The 23344-nt window shown below is 36.1% G+C and overlaps 1 protein-coding gene across 2 annotated transcripts in view; it reads right to left on the bottom strand.

The window, feature by feature from the left end:
- CHST15 (carbohydrate sulfotransferase 15) overlaps nt 1–23344 on the bottom strand; it is a 71646-nt gene that overhangs the window by 15967 nt on the left and 32335 nt on the right. Inside the window, exons 2-4 of one of the 2 annotated variants that reach the window (XM_058187414.1) lie at nt 14342–14394; nt 9736–10767; nt 8251–8590 (exon numbers count right to left, since the gene is read on the bottom strand). In XM_058187414.1, the coding sequence (XP_058043397.1) occupies nt 8251–8590; nt 9736–10275 (880 nt within the window). In that variant the 5' untranslated portion in view covers nt 10276–10767; nt 14342–14394. The remainder of the gene's footprint in view (nt 1–8250; nt 8591–9735; nt 10768–14341; nt 14395–23344) is intronic. The other variant, XM_058187413.1, reaches the window with a different exon arrangement.

The following is a 23344-nucleotide window of genomic DNA, read 5'->3' as shown; positions in this document are numbered from 1 at the left end:
TGAAGTGGTCAGGCTTTAATCGTGTCCAGGTGCCATGCTATACAGACATCTTAAATTCTAGGTGCCTGGAAATCTAATCCGAATAGCTCTGTAGACTATGGACTGTATTACAATAGTTCTTGACAAAGTTAACAACCGTTTAACAACTAACAACAGTTCTAAGTCACAATGGCCTCAGACATTTACAACTTATATTTGCGCATATGATGATTGCAGTATTGAGATTCTAAGCTAATGGTCCCAAGTATTGAAGCTCACGTCCGAAGAGTCTAATCTCAGAATCATGTTTGATCCCATTAGCTGATGCCACTGCTGCTGTCACACAATTACCAATCCCATTGGTACTGCATAGCTGGAATTTTGAAGTCTTGGCCTTTCTCCTGATTATTTAGGCTAATTGACCTTGTAGAAGGCCAAATCAATAGTAAAAGAAAGAAGCAGGGATATTGATTGCCAAAATGATTTCATCTGTGCCCCTGAATTTTATTGCCAATTATTAAAACTCAGATAACCCAGATAATTACTACTAACTACTACTAAGTACTACTAACTAACTACTACTACTAACCAGAGCATAAAAAACATTTGCTAGACCTATTCTTGAATACAGCTCACCTGTCTGGAACCCATACCATATCTCTGACATTAATACAATTGAACACGTCCAGAAATATTTTACAAGAAGAGTTCTCCGCTCCTCTGAAAACAACAAAATACCTTATACCACCAGACTTGAAATCCTGGGATTAGAAAATTTAGAACTCCGCCGACTCCAACAAGATCTGTGTTTAACACATAGAATCATCTATTGCAATGTCCTTCCTGTTAAAGACTACTTCAGCTTCAATCGCAATAATACAAGAGCAAACAATAGATTTCAACTTAATGTTAACCGCTTCAATCTTGATTGCAGAAAATATGACTTTTGTAACAGAGTTGTTAACACTTGGAACACATTACCTGACTCTGTGGTCTCTTCTCAAAATCCCAAAAGCTTTAACCAAAAACTGTCTACTATTGACCTCAGCCCATTCCTAAGCAGACTATAAGGGGCGTGCATAAAAGCACAAAAGTGCCTACCGTTCCTGTCCAATTGTTTTCTTTCATTATATCAAATTAATATAGTTATTGCATACTTTTGTTCATATATATGCTTATATGATGTGTTGTTGTTTTATGTTGATGCTTGTGTATACTGTTGTGACAAAATAAAATAAAATAAAATAAATTTAATTTTTAGTCTACAAGTGCTATGTCTTTGTCTACACCAAATAAAGTCAGTTATACATTGCCATGGGTCTTATGATAAAATAATAGGAATAAGTAATAAAAAAGTGTGTTGTGGAATGTATTTACTTCTTTCCATATTCTATCAATAGTCAAATTCTAGATTTTTTTTTGCAGCATTTATAAAATTGCATATCTAGATACAGAAAATTGGAAACCAGCCTGCCTGATACAGAAGTTTCAAATTTCAAATCCACATAAGAAATTAATGCAATTTAATCTTTAACATGATTATAAAGAACATCTGACAATTCCTGTATTCCAATATATAGAGATGCAAATAAAGATTCTGATTTTTTTAAATCTGAAGTTATAAAACTTACTATACACCAAGATACTATGCTACTAAAGTACTCCATGAGCTTATGTTCTAAGATAAAAACTTAAAGGTAAAGGTTTCCCATGTCCTGTCATGTCCAACTCTAAAGGACAATGCTGATCTCTGTTCCTTAGCCAAGAAGCCGGCATTGTCCGAAGATATTTCTGTAGTCATGTGGCAAGCAGGACTATATGCCAAGGCGCACAAAACGCTATTACCTTGCCACCATAGTGGTACCTATTTATCTACTCACAATTGCATGCTTTTGAATGGGCAGGAGCTGGGGCAGGTAAAAGGAGCTCACCCCATCACACAGAACTTGGATCTTGATCCAGGCTGTCAGCTTTCTAGCTGACAAGCTCAACATCTTTAATTACTGAAACAGCAGCCCCCCATAGTTTCTATTACCATGTTTCTATTACCATACCCGAAAATAAGACTCTCTCTTATAACTTTTTTGCCACCAAAAAAGGCACAAGGTCTTATTTTCTGGGGGGATGTCATCCACTGACTCACCTCACTTGCCTGCTTCACCCCTGGCCTCCTTTTCACTGTTAGAGGTCTTCAGGAACTTCTTCAGTTTTGGACAGTTGCAGCCAGGCCTCGTACACCTTGTCCCATTTCTTCTGCAGCCAGCAAGTCTTTCCCGAAGGCCTCTCTAGCCGATAACAGAGCTCCGATTGATAACAGAATGGATCAATCCGGTGCTCTGTTATTGGCTAGGGAGGCTTTCATGAAAGGCCTTCAAGAAAGGCCACTCTAGCCAATAACAGAGCTCCAGATCAATCCGGAGTCTTGAAAGAAATGCATCCAGGTGCGTGAGGCCTGGCTGCAACTATCCAAAGGTAAATTGTAGGGCAGCTCCACTCCCCCATCCTCCCCAAAGCTTAATTTTTACCCGTGCATCCTGGAGTGGGCAGGATCTTAATTAGGGCTTATTTTGGGGGTAGGGCTTATTATTCGGCACACATGTAAAAATCAAGCGAGGACTTACTTTTTGAGTAGGTCGTATTTTTGGGAAAACACAGTAGTTGTTATCTTTCTTGTTTAAAAAAGGATATATAATCACATTTAAGTTAAATTGCTATGGGAATGGGCACAGCTGGATGGGGGAAAGCAGATAATTTTAACATACAAAAGACCAGTCAATGCAAAGTTCTCACTGAAGATATAAACAACCAGGCTGAAATTATCTTACTTGGTCACATTATTCAAATATCCAGCTCCTTAAAGTCTATAATAGTCGAAAAGGTGAAAGTAAAAAAGAAAAGATCAGCCATAAAGTGGTTGGACTTTTAAAAATGATGATCAGTGGAAGATCTGAAGAGCAGGTTGGGCACAGACCATCCTAAAGAAAGCCTATGTAGTTACTTAAAATCAGCACCAACTTGAAGGCACCTCAACTGTAATTCCAAAATTGAGTTGATTCTGGAAATTGGGACACATCCAATTATCTATGACTATTGCAAAATATTTTTGTGAGTCATAAACTTTATTCTATATACAAGAAGTGTAATTGCTTTCAGTGTATGCACTCTGCCAAATTTCCATTCAAACAAGAAGATATAAAATCATCTTGTCATTGTCTCTGAAATAGCTCATCTTCAGATGATAACTAACATCAAGTATTAGTTGCTGAGATTGGGAAGAGCCACATTTCATAAACAATACTCTACAGCTAAACCACTGAGGTCAGCCATTCTCAACTGGGAGTCCTTGAGAGCTTGCTAGGGGTTCATAAAAAATTGTGACATGAGTCAGCTGCCAGCCTGCCAGCTTGCTGTTGCTGTAAATATGGTAAAAATGTGGATAATGCAAGTCAGAAATAAATCGTATCATGAAGTTTTCTTATTTTTTGCAGGTTTTATACAGGGATTTCCTGAGACTTGAAAATTACTTCAAGACTTCTTCCAAGGCATAAAGGTTAAAAAGAAAGGCTGTTGAAGGAAACTGATCACATGTGATTATTCTCATTCCAAAACACCCACATCCCCAGAAAAAGCACATGCTATATGACCAATCTATCTGTTTATATTGTTCTGGCAACATAATTCTGCAGCTGGGCAGCAACTGATCATTTTAAGAATGCAGGGCACATATCACAGCATAAACCATCAATTCAGGCAGCAGTAGAAAAGCACCCACAATGTAAATTCCTCTATTGTGCTTATAGAACATCAACAAAAGATTAAAAGAAGTGATCTATTGGTTTCTCAAACAAGGGATGTGGTGGCTCAGTGGTTAAGATGCTGAGTTTGTCAATTGAAAGGTTGGCAGTTCAGTGGTTTGAATCCCTAATGCCATGTAATGGCGTAAGCTCCTGTTACTTGTCCCAGCTTCTGCCAACCTAGCAGTTCGAAAGCATGTAAAAATGCAAGTAGAAAAATAGGGACCACTTTGGCAGGAAGATAACAGCGCTCTGTGCATCTCGGTGTTTAGTCATGACAGCCACATGACCACGGAAACATCTTCAGATGTTGGCTTTGAAATGGAAATGACCACCACCCCCTAGAGTCAAGAACGACTAGCGATGGGAACCTTTACCCTTACCTTTACCTTTAGCTATTGGCTTCTCAAATGTCCTTTTCCCCAGTTAGGGGGAATGATGATAACCACATCACTTCCTTTAGACAAAAACATTGTTATTTCGTAAATTTCCAGCTTCTTACCTTCAGAAATCTAATACCATTAGAAGAAGTTATTTACTTTCTCCATACCATGCAACATTTTTATCTACTTCTATCATGTCCCCCTCATGCTTCCTTTTAAAATGTAAAAGTCCTTTCTTTAGAATAGAATAGAATAGAATAGAATAGAATAGAATAGAATAGAATAGAATAGAATAGAATAGAATAGAATAGAATAGAATAGAATAGAATAGAATAGAATTTTATTGGCCAAGTGTGATTGGACACACAAGGAATTTGTCTTGGTGCATATGCTCTCAGTGTACATAAAAGAAAAGATACGTTCATCAAGGTACAACATTTACAACACAATTGATGGTCAATATATCAATATAAATCATAAGGATTGCCAGCAACAAGTTATAGTCATACAGTCATAAGTGGAAAGAGATTGGTGATGGGAACTATGAAATGATTAATAGTAGTGCAGATTCAGTAAATAGTCTGACAGTGTTGAGGGAATTATTTGTTTAGCAGAGTGATGGCCTTCGGGAAAAAACTGTTCTTGTGTCTAGTTGTTCTGGTGTGCAGTGCTCTATAGCGTCATTTTGAGGGTAGGAGTTGAAACAGTTTATGTCCAGGATGCGAGGGATCTGCAAATATTTTCACGGCCCTCTTCTTGATTCGTGCAGTATACAGGTCCTCAATGGAAGGCAGGTTGGTAGCAATTATTTTTTCTGCAGTTCTAATTATCCTCTGAAGTCTGTGTTTTTCTTGTTGGGTTGCAGAACCGAACCAGACAGTTATAGAGGTGCAAATGACAGACTCAATAATTCCTCTGTAGAATTGGATCAGCAGCTCCTTGGGCAGTTTGAGCTTACTGAGTTGGCGCAGAAAGAACATTCTTTGTTGTCCTTTTTAATGATGTTTTGATGTTAGCTGTCCATTTGAGATCTTGCGATATGATAGAACCTAGAAATTTAAAGGTTTCTACTGTTGATACTGTGTTGTCTAGTATTGTGAGAGGTGGAAGTATGGAAGGGTTTCTCCTAAAGTCTACCACCATTTCTACGGTTTTGAGTGTGTTCAGTTCCAGATTGTTTTGGTTGCACCACAAGGCTAGTCGTTCGACCTCTCGTCTATATGCGGATTCGTCATTGTCTCGAATGAGACCAATCACTGTTGTGTCATCTGCGAACTTCAGTAGCTTAACAGATGGATTGTTGGAGATGCAGTCATTGGTATACAGAGAGAAGTGGGGAGAGCACACAGCCTTGGGGGGCCCTGTGCTAATTGTACAGGTATTTGATGTGATCTTGCTTAGCTTCACCTGCTGCTTCCTGTTTGTTAGGAAGCTTGTGATCCACTTACAAGTCTGTTCCGGTACCTGTAGCTGGTTTAGCTTAGTTAGAAGAATGTCTGGAATGATGGTATTGAATGCTGAACTAAAGTCTACAAAAAGGACCCTTGCATAGGTCTTTGGAGACTCAAGATGTTGTAGGATGTAGTGCAGAGCCATATTAACAGCATCATCTGTTGATCTATTTGCTCGGTATGCAAATTGCAAGGGGTCTAACAGTGGATCCATGATGGTTTTCAAGTAGGAAAGCACTAGCCTTTCAAAGGTTTTCATGACTACAGATGTTAAAGCAACTGGTCTGTAGTCATTCAGTTCCTTGATGGTGGGCTTCTTTGGCACTGGGATGATGGTAGAGCATTTGAAGCAAGAAGGAACATAACACATCTCTAGTGATTTATTGAAAATATGGGTGAAGATGGGGGCCAATTGGTCAGCACAGACTTTTAAGCAAGAAGGAGTTATCTTGTCTGGGCCTGGAGCTTTTCTTGGCTTTTGTCTGTGAAATAGGTCCTGCACTTCCTTTTCTGTGATCACTAGGGGTTGTGAACCCAATGAAATGGGGTCAGTTGTAGGAGGCTTGGCTGTTGTTGGTGTGTCTGAGATGGGGGTTGTGGAGATAGGTGGCTGTAGTTTCCTTTCAAACCTGCAGTAAAACTCATTCAGGTCATCTGCCAGTTGTTGATTACCTTCAGCCTAGGAAGGAGGTTTGCCATATAGTGTTGAGGGATCACCTCAACACTATAATTATTTTAATTGCCCTTTTGTGATATCCCTTTTTAGAAATATGGATTGCAACTGCACACACTATTTCGAAAGCTGACCTTGTGCTAGGGTAGTGGTTATGCAAACTTAAGATGCACTCTGTCTTACTTGCACTGAACCACATTTACCACTGCATTGCCTATTTTCTCTTATTTGGAAGAATGTCTGGAATGATGGTATTGAATGCTGAACTAAAGTCTACAAAAAGGACCCTTGCATAGGTCTTTGGAGACTCAAGATGTTGTAGGATATAGTGCAGAGCCATATTAACAGCATCATCTGTTGTTCTATTTGCTCGGTATGCAAATTGCAAGGGGTCTAACAGCGGATCCATGATGGTTTTCAGGTAGGAAAGCACTAGCCTTTCAAAGGTTTTCATGACTACAGATGTTAAAGCAACTGGTCTGTAGTCATTCAGTTCCTTGATGGTGGGCTTCTTCGGCACTGGGATGATGGTAGAGCGTTTGAAGCAAGAAGGAACATAACACATCTCTAGTGATTTATTGAAAATATGGGTGAAGATGGGGGCCAATTGGTCAGCACAGACTTTTAAGCAAGAAGGAGTTATCTTGTCTGGGCCTGGAGCTTTTCTTGGCTTTTGTCTGTGAAATAGGTCCTGCACTTCCTTTTCTGTGATCACTAGGGGTTGTGAACCCAATGAAATGGGGTCAGTTGTAGGAGGCTTGGCTGTTGTTGGTATGTCTGAGATGGGGGTTGTGGAGATAGGTGGCTGTAGTTTCCTTTCAAACCTGCAGTAAAACTCATTCAGGTCATCTGCCAGTTGTTGATTACCTTCAGCCTAGGAAGGAGGTTTGCCATATAGTGTTGAGGGATCACCTCAACACTATAATTATTTTAATTGCCCTTTTGTGATATCCCTTTTTAGAAATATGCGGATTGCAACTGCACACACTATTTCGAAAGCTGACCTTGTGCTAGGGTAGTGGTTATGCAAACTTAAGATGCACTCTGTCTTACTTGCACTGAACCACATTTACCACTGCATTGCCTATTTTCTCTTATTTGGAAAGATTCCCTCAGAGAAGCATTAATCCCATTTATGTTTTTACTACTTTGAATAATTGGGCCATTAGCAAACTTGGCCATCTCATTGTTCAGTGCTACTGCCAAATCATTTATTTCAATAGCTAGAGAGCTAAAAAAGAGCTGTTTATTCACTTGTGCTGGAAGACAATTGACAAGGCCTGAGATAAAATCCCTACTCAGCCATGAAACTTATTTGGTGAACTTGGAGCAGTCATTATCCTGCAGCTTAATCTATCCCATAGCATTGTTGTATGTATGAAATAAAAGAATATCTGAGTGTGTGAGCACCTTAGAGGACTGTAAGGTGTAAGTATAATTAAAACTCTGGAGTACAATGCATATTCAACAGAAGTTAGTGAAAGGGTATTGTCTGAAAGAATAACAAGAGCCACATTTCGTTATCAACCTTACCCTAAACTGAAATAAATGTCTGAAATAATGACCATAAAATAAACATTAAGTGCTATCCATTTTAGCACCTTATAGCTACATTGTGGCAATTTACCAAAGTTCTGTTTTAAATATTTTAAGATGTTTAGCTATTCTGTACACAACTTGTAGAAATCATTCTAAGCTTTATTAAACTAAGACAAAGACTCTTGCTTACATCAACACTGGGCAAATAATTCAAGGTAATGATATTGTTGGTGCCATACACTTATCCATGAAGATGCCAGTTGGTAGGATTTTAAGGCAACTTGAAACATGAAGTCAGCTCTCTTGATTATTTTTCGAGCAGCATTTACTACTTGAGAAACTTCAAAATCACTGAATACTTCTTCCAAGAATTGTTAAGCACTCATTTATGTTAATACAACTCCAAACTGCTGATCACCATGTTTACTCACCAAAACGTTTTCTGGTCCACCAGTGAGGCTCCTTAATTGCTGAAAATTTCACTTCAGGATGTAGTCTGAGCCTATCATAAAGATCTGTTGTTCCACATTTCGGTTGGCCAATGATATAAAAATGAGGAAGACAGCGCAGCCGGTAATATTTGTCATCATAATGATATAAATGATTCCAAAATACTTTTCGAAGATAGTCAAATGTTGTACGAAAACGTTTGGAATACAAGGCGTAGGAGTTTGAGGCATAAGGGTTTCTGGTATTGTTTCCTTTGTATTCTTCATACCAGCAAGGATTCTTGCTGTTTGGGAGAAATTTGTTGGGAATTACTGAGAACATCTGCAACAGAAACAATATAAGCTTTGTTGAAGTATTATGGCTATATTTCTTGTTATGATAGTTCAATTGTTTGCATATTCTACTAGTTTGATGTTTAGCTGTCCTATACTACAGAAACACAGAATCAGGGGATACAGACTGATAGAAATAAAGAAGAATATATTTCAGTGATCTTTTAAAATCAGGAAGAATTAATATAATTATCTAGCATGAATCAGGCAACTATACACTCTTCCATATAAAAAACTAGCTTTTATCATTAATAAAAATAATAACGTATTTAATTTTGTTCATCTGTGTAAGTTAAAAAGTCTTGACAGTAGGAATATCCAGAGACAAAAGATATTAATTTTGTACGATAGCCACTTTATCATGCAAGTCTTCCTAAACTGGTGTTCCACAGATGTGTTGTACTTCAGCTTCCAGAATTCCTTTCCTTGGTGAAGGTTGAGCTTCACAACTGCAACTCTAACCAGCTTCTACTTACTCGGTGCATTCAAGCACTATCCACATTTCCTAGCATCGAAAACTTCCTCTTGACACTTCACTAAATAAGGAACTCTGTGTTTGCTTATTTGGCTATCTATCAATATAAGTAGAAACCATTTCTTTATCTCCTTTATGTCTAGTAAATTATAAGAAAACATGTGGAACATAAAGAGCATAACATAAATTATAAGAAAACATGTGGAACATAAAGACCATAATATAAATTATAAGAAAATGTGTGGAACATAAAGAAAGATGTATTTAAATGTCTGATATGATAAAATTAAATATAACTATAAGCTGACAATGATCTATACTCAGATAAATAGTAGCATATTTATTTAAAATAGTATTTTCTTCCAATAAGGAAATATTCCTTATTAAGAGCCAGGTGGGCACAATGGTTAGAATGCAATATTACGGACTAAATTTGCCAACTGTCAGCAGTTTGATCTTGACCGGCTCAAGGTTGACTCAGGCTTCCATCCTTCCAAGGTGGGTAAAATGAGCCAGATTGTTGCAGTAAATATGCTGACTCTGTAAACTTCTTAGAGACGATTATAAAGCACTATGGATCGGTATATAAATCTAAGTGCTATTGCTATTCCAATACAATAAACATTTTTATAATACAAAATAGACCCTTTTATACCTACATGTGTCTCTTGCTTCTTCAGATCTTCCAAGTCAGGAGGATACCTTGGTATGAACTCAATGTGTGAAGCTATAGCGTCAATAATTACTTTAATGCTGGAATAATCCTTTGCATATGAAATATTTGTTTTAGATTTTTGGTAATGTTCTTTCTTATCACAGAAATTGCCATTGTCCATTAAGTTTGAATTGCTGGTAAAAACTCCATAATGGAGTGTTGGTTGCATAAGCAAAAGACCATCTTTAGTTCCAGTCAGAATATAAGATGCGGTCACTAACATCATTATTAATAATCCAAAGAATAAGCTGCATATCTTCCCTTTCTTCAAACAAAACAGTCCAGCCCAGCTATCATTATGATCAGTCCTCACTTCCAAAACTGCAAGTAAGTTCATCTGCTTGCTATCCACAAACAAAACTTGATTTTCTCCTCTGCATAGAGGACACTTTTGGATATTATGACTTGGGCCTCGGCACTTGAAACAATGTTTATGCAAGTCATTTGATAACAATGCTATGCAACAATGAATGCAATGCCTCATATTAGTACCATTAAAGCATTGAAGTAAGGATCCATTTACAGTAGTCAGGGAGGAAAATCAAGTACATAAAAGTAATCTTCTACAAACAATTAAAAAATCCTTGTGCGATAGTTGTTTTTTTTAAAATTGAGGCTAAAGAAAATACTTCACAGATCTTGAAAATCAGGGCATACTAGATGAAACTTTAACATGAATAGTTTGGATCAATGTTGAGAGCAAGTTGGTAAGATTGAAAAAAAGAAAACTGTAGACTAGTTCAGGTTTTCCCCAAAGAACACAGTGAGAATGGGATTTCACTGTACTGAAGGAAAAGACCCCAAAATGAAAATGAGTTCATTGTCCTTGGATTTCATCAAAAGTTAGCACAGTCAGTTATGTGAGAATATTTTTTTTAGGTTTGGAAAAAAAATCTTTAAAATGTACACTGTAGGTTGACTGAAACTTTAGAGAGCTCCATCTCTGTAACAACACTTCGGAATGTGGTTACACAGCCTAAAAGAAAACAGAGATAATGTGAGTATTCAGAAGTAAATATCCAGAATAATCTACCAGACATTAACCAAAGTGTCAGCTAATTCAGTAGGCAATGAATTTTCAATAGATTCAATTGGTAAAAGTTAATGCAAGACTTTAATTCTACTATCAAAGGAGCCATAGGGTCTTCGTGATTGTATGTCAAGAGCAGTTAAATGCTTAGATAAAATCTCTATATGCCTTTGTTCAGTTTGCATTCTTAACAACTGAAAGATACTTTGTAAAACTAGTTTCAGAAGAAATTTTAAAAAAACTCACAGTTCTGACAAAATATTTACAACGTGTTTATGACTGCACAAAAATGCACACAGAAAATTTGGCAAAAATAATAGAAAGCATTGCATGTTAATAAGTTTTATAATTGGCTTTGAAGAATACTTTTATACATTTCAATATAAAAGATGAAAGATGTAAATTATGAAACTTGACATATTAACATATGCTTCATTACCAAATGCATCTTCATTCTTAAAATACATTTTGCTTGGAGAAGGAGAAAGAGCCAAAACAGTGGTGAGACAGCAACTGTTACAAGGAACTCCTCCAAGTTGCTTATTTATACCTTATCAGTTTTGATAAGTACACATTATCAGTATACATTATCAGTTTTCTTTTATTTTACAACTAATTTCTCCAGCTGGGGATAATTAATCAAAGACATTAATTGACTGGAGTTGATTAATTATAATTAATATCTGAGACAGAACAATATGTTATCATCACATGAAATCCATAAATTAAGCTCTCCACTGTGTAACAACCAACATCAATAATGTAGGAAAGCAGACAATCATTCTATCAGACTACATGCAGCTGACCAGCAATGTAAGACGGGTTATCCTTATGTACTTAACAACTCAAGTACAAAGCACTGACTCTTTTACTCAATGAAGAAGTGCTAAGCACCTTTTCAAAATAAAGACGGCACTATTGATTCCAAAAGATGATCACCTGGGATCCCTTTGAGATAGGAAATCTTCCCAGACATAAACTGGAAATACACAGCTTAAGAGAGTGATAAAAATCCAGGAGGAACCTTATTCTCCAGGCTAGATACCTCACAGAAGAATATCTTTTAAAAAAATGTACTAGAAACAGTGGTGGGTTTCTATCAGTTCGCCCTGGTTCAGGTGAATCAGTATGGTGGTGGCGGGAGACTCCACCCACCCACCCCAGACATCATCACAGACACTGAGCCTGCGTAGAAGTGTTGCGCACGAGCGAAGCAAGCACACGCGCACACACGCTCACAGTTCCTAGCTGATAGCGAAGGTAAGTGGAACCCACTACTGACTAGAAACCACATACAAATTCAGCATCCCCATACCTCTCCCTAGTCACTTCAGAGTTCAGGATTTCAGGTACATAAATGTGCAAATATGAAGGAATTTAATTTGCCTATAACTGATACTGGTCAATCCTGGCAACTGAGTTTCACTTCATAATGTTTATCATGCTAATTCCCAGCCTGTACTACCCGTTCTTTTTGAGCCCCAAGAATTACTCTACCAAGCAACGAGCCTACAAATAATCAAGTTTTATCCTGTGGCAATAGAAGCCATGGTGCTCTTGTATCCAGTTTGATTTCCAATAAATATGCTCTCAGCACTGCTGGAGTAGATGATGTCTCCCAAAAACTCTCTACAATAAAAATGTCAGATATCCCAACAATTGTTGCCAAGAAGACTCAGGCAAATCTCTGATATTGCATACTAGAGTGGACATCTAGAAGATGGAACTGAATTCTTTAAGTGGTGGCAAATGAAATGTTAAGATAATGGACAGTATGTGGTCTGTTACAAGAAATAAGTGTTGCCAAAAGACTAAAAAACAGCTATGTAGAAGAATCCACATTTTATGGTGTGGGTTTATCAGTAAAAATGCAGAAGTAAATTGAACATAGTGAGAATAAATTACTTCAGAAGTATGCATCATGAAACTAAAAGATGTAACTTAAAAATGAATGAGAGCTGACTGAGATTGAAAACAGACCTGCAAATAAGTATACAGAAGTGATTTTAAGATTCTCAAAAACAAAATGGCAAGAATTTCAGCAAACAAAAGGTAACATAGGAATCAAAGAAGAGAGACTATGAAAGCAAGGATAGTGTGCAAAGATAGAACACATAGAGAAGTTCAGCAAATTGTGTTGGATAAAACTAGATTTATATACAGTATGTTACCCTTGATTTATGCTTGTAATTTATTTTGCTTAACGTTTCTTACTCTTTTCCTATCCCAGAAATAGGAGAAGAGTGCTATGCTTCATGCTATGAAGAAAAATGATTGAAACAAGACTTGGAATTTTATTTTAAGGCTATTAAGTGAAACAATTTCTTGAAATGCCATTGCCCGAGTAGGAAAAGCCTTATAGAACATTAAATCTCATTTATCCAACAAAATGAACTGTCATAATAACATTATAGAATACAGAGTACGGCTTCCAAGTCCAGCCCATTCGCATCTTTCCAAAACCAGACATATCTGTATTTTCAAGTGGGAATACAATGGAGGGAAATGTAATAAGACTGACTAGTTGATACTGCACTGTCTAAAAACAATTAAGAATGATTTGCCCCCGATGTGCAAGCAATACAGTTATAATAAATAGCATCAACAGTTGGATGCTTCTTTGGATATGGATCCAATTGATGCATGAAGTTTTGGGCAACTGCTGCACAGTATCTGCAGAAAACAATTTAAATTGACAAGGAATACATCCCCAAATCCATGAAAAAGGTTAAACAAGTTGATGAAAAATATCTTGTAATTCCAATAGAAACTTGAAGTCTGCCAAGTTATTTCCATCTGTGATTTGATTATAAATTTCATTAGGCAGTACTGACTACCTTACTTAATATGCTGGGGAGAGAAAAAAATCAATTATGTTTTTGTAGAAGTATATTTCCAAAATTCAGGTGGAAAGCCTAATGCTAAAAGTGGGGGGGGGAGAGGAAATTAAATCCTAAGAAATACAAAATATTAAATAAGTTTCTATTCTGCTCTTAAAGAAAATATAGTAAATTAAGTTTTAATGATTTTAGTAAATTCTAAGCACTTGGGGCTTTTGTAACACTATTTTTTGTATGTTACTTAATGTTAACTTAATTTAATGTTATGTTACTTAACTGTAACTTTGTTGCTGGCAATCCTTATGATTTATATTGATATATTGACCATCATTTGTGTTGTAAATGTTGTACCTTGATGAACGTATCTTTTCTTTTATCTACACTGAGAGCATATGCACCAATACAAATTCCTTGTGTGTCCAATCACGCTTGGCCAATAAAAAAAATTCTATTCTATTCTATTCTATTATCCAAGAGAACATTGTGACCTTGTAGACAAAAGTTTGGACAACTATTCTGGGGGCTGACTTCTGAAACGTAGGTGGGACCATATCATACACCTTTCCAATTTCAAATAAAATAAATTTCTCCTTTCTTGAATATTTTCATTCAATTAATTGCTTTTAATTCGGTATCATACATACTTAATTATTCAGTTAAGTGTAACTGTTTATACATACCAAGGCAGGGAATTATAATTGTGCTCCTGGAAATGTAGTCCAAACTCTTCCAACTGCAATAAATTGAATATTAATTGCAATTGATCAGCTCCATTCATCTTTACCTCTAACATAAATTAATACACGTTTTAGCTAAGAAATTGTCTTCTCACATTTCATTCAATCATGTCTGAAGCTTAAATTAAACTGAGGACTATACTGGAAAATGAAGCAACAAGCTATTCCATAACCATCCCCTGCTGTGGTGGGAAGTGGCAATAACTTTCTAAACATAAACAGCAAAGGAAGAGTCCATGAACTTTCAGTAAAAAGTGGCAGCATTTTTTTTAAAGAAAAAGGCAAAAAGGTGGTTTGGCAGGTAACCACATGAAAAATATAATCATAATATGGGAAAGAGCAAAAGGTCGAGGATTTTACCAGCAGAAGCTTTATTGGAATATTTATACCACTAAAGTCCCAATGTAACCTTTAGAAAAACAGAATGAATGAAATAACAGAGTTGGAAGGGACTCTGAAGGTCTTCTAGTCCAACTCCCTGCTCAGATAGGAAACCCAACACAAACAAATAGTTGTCCAATCTCTTCTTAAAAACCTCTTCTTAGAGCACCCACAACTTCTGGAGGCATGTCATTCCACTGATCAATTGTTCTAACTGTCAAGAAATGTCTTCTTAGTTCTAGGTTGCTTCCCTCCTTGATTGGTTTCCATCCATTGCTTCTTTTTCTTCCTTTAGGTGCTTTGGAGAATAGGTTGGCTCCTCTCTTCTTTGTGGCAGCCCCTCAAATATTGGAACACTGCTATCATATCACCCTAGTCCTTCTTTTCATTAAACTAGACCCAATTCCTGCAACCATTCTTCATATGTTTAGCCTCCAGTCCCTTAATCATCTTTGTTGCTTTTCTCTCACTCTTTCTAGAGTCTCAACATCTTTTTTATATTGTGGCAACCAAAGCTGGATATTCCAAGTGTGGTCTTCCAAAATTCTCAAGGCATTAGAAAGTGATATTAACACTTTGCGTGATCTTAATTCTATCCCTCTATTAATGCAGCCTAGGACTGTGTTGGCTTTTTTGGCAGCTGCAGCACACTGATGGCTCCTATTTAAGTGATTTTCCTAGGATTCCAAGATCCTACTGGTACTATTACTGGTATAGTAATAGTATAGTTACTGGTACTATTGAGCCAGGTTTTTCTTGCCTAAATGTAGAACTTTACTTTTGTCATCATTAAATTTCATTTTGTTAGATAGGGCCCAGTGTTCAAGTCTATCAAGATCCTTCTAAAATTTGAGCTTTCTAATATTAGAATTGTATCACACACACACACACACACACACACATATACACAGTGTTTCCTCGAAAATACGACCGACTCAGAAAGTAAGTCCTAGCTTGATTTTTACAAGTACACTCAATATAAGCCCTACTGCCAAAATAAGCCCTAATTAAGACCCCACCCACTGCAGGATGCACAGGTAAAAATTAAGTTAGGGTGGTGATTGGGGGTGGATATGCCCTACTACTTATTTTTGGACAGTTGCAGCCAGGCCCCTCACATCTCAGCAGCCAGCAAGGCTTTCTTGAAGGCCTCTATAGCCTATAACAGAACTTCGTATTGATCTGGAGCTCTGTTATCAGCTGCAGAGGCCTTTAGGAAAGACTTGTTGGCCAAAGAAGTTTCTGAAGGCCTCTGACAGTGAAAAGGATGCACGCAAGTGAGGTGAGTCAGTGGACATCCCCACCTCCTGAAAATAAGACCTGGTGCCTTTTTTGGTAACAAAAAAATATAAAACAAGGTCTTACTTTCGAGAAAACACACACATACACACATACAAACACACACATATTTTAGTTACTCTAGTACTGTATATGAAACATAGTTTACCTAATGCTGCACTAACATCCTCTTTATTCTAGCAATGCACTTTTCTGATTCAATAAACTAAAAACAATACACCTCACACTGCACAGTTTTTCATCTTTCTTCTTGAATGTGAATCAGCTCAATGTATATAAGTATTACTATATTCAACATTTAATGATGAACTGACCACTCACAAAATGAAGTGGTGGTTAGTAGTTTATATGGTTTGTGAAGAAGGACGGAATAATTTATGGAGATTTAACAGCTTCATTAACAGCCTTTGTTCCAATATCAGCCAATATCAGAGGTTCAGGAGAACCTCTATTTTTCTTTCTTCTCAGTAATGCCAAGAAGAACATAACATTCCTAATTTATCTCAACCAATGTCCATCTCAAGAGTTCAAATATGGTTATTGCAATAGGTCCACAACTATTTTACACAAGGAATGCAAATTCCTTTCTTTATGTTTGGCATGTCAAACCAGAACTATCAGTGCAATTAAAATTTGAGTCTGTACTATTATTGCTACACACTGCTGTACAGAGGGTGCTTAATTAATATAGTACACTACTGGAATAGTACAGTCTTCTAAAGTACTAAATTTTCCCAGTGTATAAATATTTTACCCTCAGGAACTACTATAAATTCAGTATAATAATATTACATAAAAGATGTTAACTAAATAAATGAACATTTTTCATAGCTATATTCAAATACGAATAATAAACTATTTAATGAAAAATGGTCTGATCAGAATACAGAATACAGTTAATGTTAAATAATGTACACTTTTTGATTAATGCTATTTGATTTCCAAATTAGGTTAAATAATATGAGACTTATATAGGTTAAATTAGTCCATTTTACAATCCTTTGTTTTACCTTCAATGTTGTTGTGAAAGTCTATGTGAAACTGGGGGAGTATTCAACAATACAGGGCAGTGCTATTTGAGGAAATATCCTGCGCACATTTTCAATAATACAGATGGATTGTTTTCCAAACTGCTTGAGTATACAGAATTTGGATAAATTCTGTGGCATATTACAAGACATGCTAAATGCAACAATAGTAAATAATTTGGCTAGTAGTGCATGATTGGAATGCAAAAAGGGGGGAAAATGGAGAACATGGCAATAGGAATTACAGAATAAGTACTGCCTCAAGCTATGTAAATGCAAGCTCTACACATCAACATGATCAGATGTACAATATCAGAAACAGTGTAGCTATAAAATAGGAAACAGGAGAAATTCAATACAGTTGATTAATTACTTCAGGCACGGTATGTGAAATTGTTGGTGTCAAATTTATGGTAACTTGGAAAAATAAAGAGAGTAAGTATGCCAGCATGTTTTGATCTGCAGGACATAGCATCTTAAATTTAAAATCTATGTAAGGAACAGATTCAGTAAATTTACCTTATGTGAAAGAGAACTTGAGCACTATAGAAAGAGATAAGAGACATGATGAAAAACAGACTAAAAAATATTCCCAATGTTTCAGAAATGAAAAAACCCAAGTGACTTTCAAAATAAACTATCAAAATAATTAAAGAAAGATAGAAAACAAAGATCTTCAGCCACAAGAACAAATAAGGACTGAATGCATATTTACAATATCAAGCCACGAAGGACTAAGTCATGACAAGCATCTCAATCTAGATGTTAGCAAAAAAAAAAGCAAATAACAAGAAAGGAAAATCTTATTTAGACAATCATAGAAATGAAGAAAAAGATACCCAAAGAAGAGTAATCACAAAAGAGATTTAAAAGAAGATACAAAAGAAGCCATATTTAAAATTTACAAAAATAAAATGTAGTCAGGAATTTACCCCATTAATAAGTTAAATATGGCATGCAATAGATTAGGTGTGAAATAAAAAAGCACCAGGTGAGATGAAATATGCCTAGTTGGTTTAAAGTTACAAGAGACAGTTTGAATGCTAACATTTGTATGACATGTATGGGGTAAAACTGGGCTTAGAGATTGGAAAAGACCTAAATTTAAGTGTAAATCTAAGGAGGGCGACACAAGAAAATGTACAAATACAAATACAAGTACAAATACAAATACAAGCACAAGTACAAAGTCAAGATACACTTGACACACTTACAACAAATCATTTAGTGACCAAAGTTACAACAGCGCTGAAAAAAGTAACTTATCACTGTTTTTCACACTTATGACCTTTGCAGCATCCCCATGATCATGTGATCAAAATTCAGATGCTTGGAAACTGATTCATATTTATGACTATTGCTGTGTCCCAAGGTCACGTGATCAACTTTTCAAACCTTTTGACAAGCAAAGTCAAGGGGGAAGCCAGATTCACTTAACAACTGGGTTACTAACTTATCAACTGCAGTGATTCATTTAACAACTGTAGCAAGAAAGGTCATAAAATGTGGAAAAAAATCACTTAATGTCCCTGGTTTTTCCAAAGGTGCTTTTTCAAGAGGCAATTGGAATTTCTGGTTTTTCTTTGAAGATGTTTTGCTTTTCATCCAAGAAGCTTCTTCAGTTCTTCAGATGGATGAAAAACAAAGAGTCTTCAAAGAAAAACCAGAAACTCCAGTTGCCTCTTGAAAAAACTCCTTTGGGACAATCATGACCTGGATGACTGAGAATTTCCAGACACTCACTTAACAAATGTTTCACTTAACAACATATATTTTGTGAGCTCAATTGTAGTCGTAAGTAGAAGACTACCTGTAAACTGTTATATAAAAACATTTTTGCTTAAGATCATACCTCCCTGAGTCCTTCGGGAGAAGGGCAGTATAAAAATCTAATTAAATAAATAAATAAATAAATAAATAAATAAATAAATAAATAAATAAATAAATAAATACATACATACCAAGAAAAATACAGCTATGGAAAGAAAATGAACAGCAGGCTCAAAATAGACAGAATGATATGAGATCTGATACCTAATACAATATAAATGAAATATTTAACTGAAAAAGCAACAGAATTATGCTTCAGCTTCTCTTTGTTTACCACAGGCCATTTTTTCTGTAAATTACACCAGAATGTACAATTTATTAACATTAAAAACTCACTCTTCCTGTAAAGCCCTCATATCAGAATGGCCCTGTCACTGCATTGCTAACCCCAGTGTACCATTATTGCTGAGCACTTTAGATTTTTATGGCAGAAATCACAATGTAGGAGAAAGCATCACAAGATGTACTATTGACTTTAAAAAGTGATTCCCCTTTCTTCTATATAGATACTGTAGCGTGGCCGCCATAGATGGCAGCACTCCCTCTGGACAGTGGGTAAGAAATCTCACTAATAGCAAAATAAGGCATTCTGATTCTGTGGGGTTGAATATTTATAAAAGACCTGCCACTCAGTGGTGGGATTCAAAAAATTTTACTACCGGTTCTGTGGGAGTGGCTCGGTGGCCGTGGCATGGCTTGGTGGGAGTGACTTGGTGGGGTGGCAGGGGAAGAATACTGTAAAATCTCCATTCCCACCCCACTCCAGGGGAAGGATACTGTAAAATCTCCATTCCCTCCCCACTTCAGGGGAAGGTTACTGCAAAATCCTCATTTCCTCCCGATCAGCTGGGATTCGAGAGGCATAGAATAGATGGGGGCGGGGCCAGTCAGAGGTGGTATTTACCAGTTCTCCAAACTACTCAAAATTACCAGTTCTCCAGAACTGGTCAGAACCTGCTGAATAGCATCTCTGCTGCCACTTTATATAGGAGACTTGCCACAATTTGGTGGTAAGCCACATTATTTCAGTCTCCCAGAATATGGGCATATTACATCTAGCCCTCATTTAACAACCGCAGTTGGAGCTGGCAACTTGGTTGTTGAAATGGCTGCTAAGTAAAACCATGATTGTGCTAAATGTCAATGAAGGCTCTCATTCATCCAAGTAGAAATGTTTGAAAGCTGAATCATGGCAACTTGGACTTATTTTCTTGTTGGTTTGAGGGCAATTTTGTAACAAAAGCACCATCTTCAACAGAATGCAAGTATTTGAAAAACCCTTTTAATGGTTCTTATTGTTGCATTCAGGTGTTGAAACAGCTTGTCAAAAGGCAATAGAATGTAAAATTGTAGCTTAGGCAATTGTTGTAAATAGCAACATTACATTTAATTGCTAAAAGTCATGTGATATGCAGGATCTCATGGCACCACTCAGAAATGCAGTTAATAACTTGTCTGCCAGCAGAGTCTGCTGTTAATTAAGCTATGCTACAATTCAAAATTTGACTATTCCCATCAAGAGGTTTTGTTGCTCATTTAGAAGTATAAAACATAAATACACAGAACGCTAACCCCAGAATGGCATTTAATGAGAACCCAAAGTTATTATAGGCATGATGTAAAACCACTGATTATGCAAGAGAAGATAGAAGAATGGGGAGACAATGAATAAAATGGAAGGATAGGATCAACAGATTATAGGAATGTCTTAGTAGAACAAGATATTAATAGTGAGTATCTGAATTGTAATCATTTGTTCATGGAATTATACTAGAATTTCATCTTTAAAACTAAGTGGGATTTTTATAATAGCAATATAACAGCATGGGATGAGAAATGAAATGACACAGTTTATTTCATATTCACTATCATATTCTTCCTCTGAAGAAATATCACTTGGAAACTATGGATCCAAGAAACAGCTTCTGATACTCAGTTAAAGAATGGATTGGGGGCGGGGGTGTATGTGTTTTAGAAATTGTGAGGGGAACAGGAAAACATCAAGAAAAGAGCTGATTAATCCACTCACTTATGGGATAATTAGATCAAGAAACCAGTATAAGCTTTCCGAAATTCAAGCTATATCTCTACAATGTCTTGGCAGATTGAATGTCTTTAAGTTATTTCATATAGGTAAGAAATTAGATTATGTTTCAGAGCATAGGCAGAGTTTCTTTCACAGACCAATGATTTCGAAGAGGAGAAAAATACTTCATAGCAGTCATTTACTTGATGCTTGCAAATAAAGCCTTGTTTTTCTACCATCAGGTGTGGCTGTGCACTCATTTCTAAAAATGGAAAACTCCTCAAAAGATTATTGTATTTACATGGAATTCTTTTTTTATGTTGAAGTGGGAGGTGGGGAATTGGAAGATCTCTGGACTGATTTCTGCATTAAATAAAGGTCTCATTTTTTGTTTCCTGCTTAGAGTGGAAGATAAAGAAAAACAAAGTAGCATGAAAGAACCAAAGAACAAAACTATAATTTACAAGAAGAAAACTAAATATTTCTTTTCTAAACAAGGATTCTACTTTCAGGTGTCCTAACAACATTTTCCCTGAATAGTCCACCATCTATTCCTGGGAAGCCTTTGGGAACAATTCTGGTTGAGGAATATGTAAAAGACAACCTGATATAAAAAGAAAGAAATATTCAAAATTCTCTCCATTCTTTTTAACATATGGCAAATACCAATCAAAGGGAAATTAACTGAAATTAATTATTTGAAAAATAATTAAAGAACTAATAATTTTGCCTTGCCCCTTTGCAAATTGGGAAAGCAGAATTTTAATTGCACAGTATGTATTATATAGAAGTGCCAATAAAAGGTGTTCAAAATTTCACAACATAAGAATGCTGTGGCCAAATCAGATTTGAGGTGCAGTGACCAAGATGACTACTAGATCTTAATAAAGAGGGAAGTTTCTTTTCTCTATCATTTTAATCAAGCAAAGTTTAGTATAAAATTCAACCAAGATGTGTGAATTTTTACTAGAAAACTGATATCAACTATCTTATATTTCAGATTTATGAGCTAACCACTCATAATTTGGATATACCTGAATTTCTTGTTTCTCTCTCTTTCTCTGTCTCTGTTTTATTTCTTACATTATTTTAAAATATATAATAAAGAATTAGAAAAATTTCCAATATAAAATATCTAAATATCTTCAATAATCTACATATCAAACCTCAGTACAAAGAAATTGTTCTTACTCTTCTTCAAGGCTAACTTATGTTAGTTTAGTCAAAAGAAATGTTGATCCATCCAATATGATAATTTTTCTTTGAAATGTAGCCTTGGTGATAAATCTTTCATTGGTCAAAATTAGAATGTGACTATCTGTCCCATAGTCAAAAAATTAAATCTTCTATAGTAAAACTTTCAAGCACGGGTTATAGTTCAAATGTCATATTTATCCTAGAAAAATCAATTAAAATATATTCAAATTTTTCACCATACAAATATAGAAGAAAAAAGAGAAAGCATCTTTGTAAACCAGAATAGAATTACTGATGGTAAAAAGAAATATAATTATTAAATTTGTTGCTCCTTGTTATTGTTATCTATTCTCATACAACATAGAGAAATAGAGCTGGCTTAACCTACCCTGTAGTACAAAATTCAATCAATCAATCAGAATAGAGCTGGAAGGGACCTTGAAGGTCTTCTTATTCAACTCACAGCTCAAACAGGAGATACTATACATTTCAGACTTTTTAAAAGCCTCCAGTGCTGGTGCACCTCCAACTTCTGAAGGCAAGCTATTCCATTGGTTGATTGCTTTCACTGAAATTTTTCCTTAGTTGTAAGTTGCTTCTCTCCTTAGTTTCCACACCATAATTTCTTGTCTTGTCTTTTGGTGCTTTGGAAAATAGTTTGACCCCCTCATCTTTGCAGGAGCCCCTCAAATATTGGAACAACACGGCTATCACATCACTTCTAGTACTTCTTTTCATTAGATTAGACATACTAATTCCTGTAACCATTCTTCATATGCTTTAGCCTCCAGCCCCCTATTCATTTTTGTTGCTTTTCTCTGCACTCTTTCTAGAGCCTCAACATCTTTTTTATATTGTGGTGACCAAAACTGGATCCAGTATTCCAAGTGTGGTCTTACTGTTTCTGGGAGAAAATTGCAACATTCTCATTTCCATTATTAAACTTGTTCGTTTGAATATTTTTGAACAGTATTTAACATAACATAACATAACATCAGAGTTGGAAGGGACCTTGGAGGCCTTCTAGTCCAACCCCCTGCCCAGGCAGGAAACCCTACACCATCTCAGTCAGATGGTTATCCAACATTTTCTTAAAAATTTCCAGTGTTGGAGCATTCACAACTTCTGAAGGCAAGTCGTTCCACTTATTAATTGTTCTAACTGTCAGGAAATTTCTCCTTAGTT

The sequence above is a fragment of the Ahaetulla prasina genome, chromosome 6, assembly GCF_028640845.1.
Source record: "Ahaetulla prasina isolate Xishuangbanna chromosome 6, ASM2864084v1, whole genome shotgun sequence".
NCBI classification, from domain to species: domain Eukaryota; kingdom Metazoa; phylum Chordata; class Lepidosauria; order Squamata; family Colubridae; genus Ahaetulla; species Ahaetulla prasina.
The sequence above is the reverse complement of the archived record's forward strand: the minus strand, read 5'-3'. Positions and strand labels throughout refer to the sequence as shown.